At 38.7% G+C, this 3974-nt stretch overlaps 1 protein-coding gene across 1 annotated transcript in view; it reads left to right on the forward strand.

Moving 5' to 3' along the window:
* Positions 1-3974, forward strand: part of OPA1 (OPA1 mitochondrial dynamin like GTPase) — a 97260-nt gene that overhangs the window by 52408 nt on the left and 40878 nt on the right. The window contains 3 exon segments of the mRNA XM_023728674.1: positions 326-441; positions 1298-1362; positions 2125-2201. Coding sequence (XP_023584442.1) covers positions 326-441; positions 1298-1362; positions 2125-2201 — 258 coding nt within the window.

Below are 3974 nucleotides of genomic sequence, written 5' to 3' on the forward strand. Positions count from 1 at the left end.
ATTCTCTGTTAGGAAAGGAGCTGACAAGAGGGTAGAACTGTGCTTTCCAGTGTAGCAGTCACTAACCCTGTGTGGTTGTTTAAATTAGTAAAATCAAAGTAAAAATTCAGTTTCTCAGCCTAACTAGCCACGTGAAATGTGTCTAATAGCTACTAGGCTGGACAGCGCAAATATAGAACAATGTCTTCGTCACGGAAAGTTCTGTTAGCTATAAAATGTGTAAGTGGCTGTTCTCGTCATAACAAACACATTCTCAAACTTGCTAAGATGATATTATTGTCTTTTGCCATTTTAAAACATTTTAGTTTTTGGTATTTTTCTGTAGGACAAGCATGCTAAAGGCACACCAGGTGACTACAAGAAATTTGAGCCTTGCTGTCTCAGACTGCTTTTGGAAGATGGTACGAGAGTCAGTTGAACAACAAGCTGATAGTTTCAAAGGTAAGTTGGATTTTTTAAATAAACAAATTTGGGTCTTTTATGAGCCAGCAATCTTTAGCATCCATCAGATTCTTTAGTCTCTTTAACAGTGCCTTCTTAGTTCATTTACTGTTAGATGGTATGCGACAGTGGAGAAAGTGCGAATCTTCAATAGTTGTACAAGAACAGGATTTTTCCTTTCACAGTATACACTGCTAGCAGGACATTAGAGGTTGAACATATTAGGTAAGTTTACAGTAGTGTTTGGGAGAAAGAGCTTATTAAACTAGAAAACTTGAATTTCCCCCTTTTATGCGGGGGAGAGAGAGGAAATGGTCGGGGAGCAGAGCACCCTGTGCTTCACCCACATTGTACTGTTTCCTGAATCTCACACCTCCCTGCTCCATGTCTTCGCTACCATAGTTTCACCTGCTGAGAATATATTGTCCTTCCTTTTCCTATATGGGAATCCTGTTGGTCCCATGTAGCCCCTCAGCAACTTTGTAAGTATTATTATTTGAATTTACAGAAGAGGAAACAGAGGCACCGAGTAACTTACCCAGGGTCACACAGCAAATAGATCATAGGCCCAGGATTTGAATCGTAATGGTACAACTCTGGAGTTTGTGCTTTCAGCAGCTGTGCTAAACTGCCTCAGCTGTCTGTTTTGTGATTGAAAACGGAGAAACTAGAGTCAAAGAGATTGGAAAGCTGTTGAAATAACGAAACTCTGAATGCTGACAACCCAGACTATTAAGGGGGCATAGGTACACCCTCAGAAATTTGGTTAATACAGAAGATATGTGGGATAGCCTTTATCCACCGTATCTGGAAACAAGAGACTCATCAAACTGGAATATTCTTCCTCCTTCCTCAGCAACACGCTTTAACCTTGAAACGGAGTGGAAGAATAACTACCCTCGCCTGCGAGAACTTGACCGGGTAATGTTTGTGTTCCTTGCGTGTTTTGTGTATATCTTAATTTAATGTGTGTTCTAACAAGATTTATGTTGATGAGTGAAAGCTGGTAAGTTAAATTGCTTAGGGCTTAGGTTTTAATCATGACCACCAAGTTAGAGCTGCAAGAATACACTTCATAGAGCAGTTAGCTCTTCTGCAGTAATTTAAATTATTTATTACATAACAGTGAAAAATAATTAGGGATCCTAGGATACCAAAACAAGTGTTTAAAATGTTTCTGAGAAAGTGAAGAATATTCTTTAAAGGTCTTACGGAATTAATATATTTATGTAATCTAAAATGTTTTTAATGATAAATCAACTTTTTACCTTTTCAACCTTTATTGTGAAGAACTCTAATTCAGCGGAAACTAAATAATTGTTTTTCATTGATTCTAAGTTGTAAAGCACAGCATCGATTTACTAAGTTACTAATATACTAAAATGTATGCTTTGATGCTTTCACATAACATCATGTGAAAATGTTACATGTGCAAATATTGTGTGAAAAACAGCATTTAAAATTGAACAAGTAAGGTAGACCTTTTGAGTCAGCTCCTCTGTACTTACCTGGATATTGGCATTCCTAGAAGAGGCTAGAAGAGCAGTATTTGATGTTCATGGGTCAAATCTAAACTCAGCCTACTAGCCCGTCAAAGGCCTTCATTCTGGTTATCTCTGAAAATTATGGCGGATAAACTTACTATCCTATGCAAGTCTTGCTTACTTGTATCTGTATTCCTAGAATGAACTATTTGAAAAAGCTAAAAATGAAATCCTCGATGAAGTTATCAGTCTGAGCCAGGTTACACCAAAACACTGGTGAGTATTTGACTCTGCTGTCACTCCCTTTTTCTCAGAGGCTTCACTATATTGCAATATGATAAAATAGTAAAACTCAGATGTAGTGTGGTGAGCTATTGTTGCCTTGGCTCATCCCCGGAAAGACTAAGTTGGCAAGAACGTAAACGTTAATCCTTTTTGCAAAATCTAACCACCGTTGTAGTCTAACCAGTTGAATTTCTCGAAGACAGCTTCCTCTGTGCTGTTTAAATCTTGATTTGTCTTTGGCTTTTCTTTACCTTATACTTAATAAATACATAATTATGATTTCTAAAAATCATTTAGGCAAAAGTTTCATCAAATTGTGCTTTAGATAAATATCAAACAATCTGTCAGGATTGGTTGCTCTTACTGGGTTAATCATAGAGAACAAAAACTCTGGAGAAAATAAACATTTGGCTTATAAAGGGAGAAAGGTGTATATTTTCAGTTTCTCATTTCTGAGTAAGAGCAATTAGTGAGTGCACTTTGTAACGAACATATTGTGTGCAAATCACATTTTGAATTGAATCCTACTTGTGATCTTTTAAATGGTAAGTAATTTACATCATCTGGGAAAAGTCTCATGCAAATCCTTTTTAAAGCAAACTTTCACCTTCAATTTATGTTTTATGTAAATTTTTGCATTATTAGACTTGCTGGAATGGAGCACTGTAACACCGAAAGATGCTCTGTATAACTCAGACAAGTTATGTATGTATACGTAGCCTGGAAAATTTGGCAATTGTATTTTAATTACAAATTGAAAGTTCGTGGTATTTTTAAGAGAACTTAAACCATTCTTGGAACAGAACTGTCGTTACAGCCATTCGTTCTAAATCTTTTCTGTCCGTCTGCTCGGTGCTCAGTTGAAGGTTGTCTGAACTGAGCCTAGACAGTAGCGTGCAGTCTTTAAGTTTCACGTCTGTGTCTCTGGCTTCTCCATCTCAGTGCTCATACTTCTCTCTTCAGGCTCTCAGCTTTTACCTGTTTTTATCTCCGCTGCTTATCCCGAAAGTGGGTCTCATCTATACTTGCTGTTGATTAATCAGATACATACATAACTTGGACCTTTGTTGTTATTTGTGTTTTAAGGCAGTTCTGTGGCTTTGTGTGAGTCCCATTATTTTGAAGTTGCAGAAGATAAGTAGGTGTGTGTGTGAGTGTGAGTGAGTGTGAGTGTGTATCTGTCTTGTAAGAAAGAAACAGGGAAAGAGAGTGAGAATGTAGAGTGGTTTATATGTCATGGGGCAGGGTATTAGGGATGCAGTAAAAATTACTGTGATGGAGGGGAGCAGTGGGAGTGTGGGGCAGAGGACTGCAGGTTGGTGACAAAAGGGCAGGTGAGACCAGAAGTGGATAGGAAACAGCAGCCACCTGTGGTAGACTAGGAAGTACTAGCCTCCTTTGAGAAGATTACCTCAGGCTTGTCAGGATTTTGTGGCCTGGGTTTTTGTCACGGTTTGCTCTAGAGAGTGTCCGGAATATAGATTTGTAGCCCACAGATTCCCAGGAAGATGTTACAGACCACGTCTTTTCTGAGTCAGGAACAGAAAGAAGTCCTGATGGTCAGAAGCTAGATCCTGGTCTTCTCTTTTCTTTCAGAAATCCTCAGTTTCTGTTTAAAATGACATCTGAATAGGAGACTTTGACAAGCTTCTTTTCTTCCAGTTTCCTCCTGAAACTCTCCCACTGTCTGTCATCACCTCCCCGACTAAACTGACTTTGCCCTTCCGGTCTTTGGCTGATGGGTCCTCTCCACATCCGCTCGTC

Source organism: Trichechus manatus, unplaced genomic scaffold (genome assembly GCF_000243295.1).
Source record: "Trichechus manatus latirostris isolate Lorelei unplaced genomic scaffold, TriManLat1.0 scaffold00026, whole genome shotgun sequence".
Taxonomy (NCBI): domain Eukaryota; kingdom Metazoa; phylum Chordata; class Mammalia; order Sirenia; family Trichechidae; genus Trichechus; species Trichechus manatus.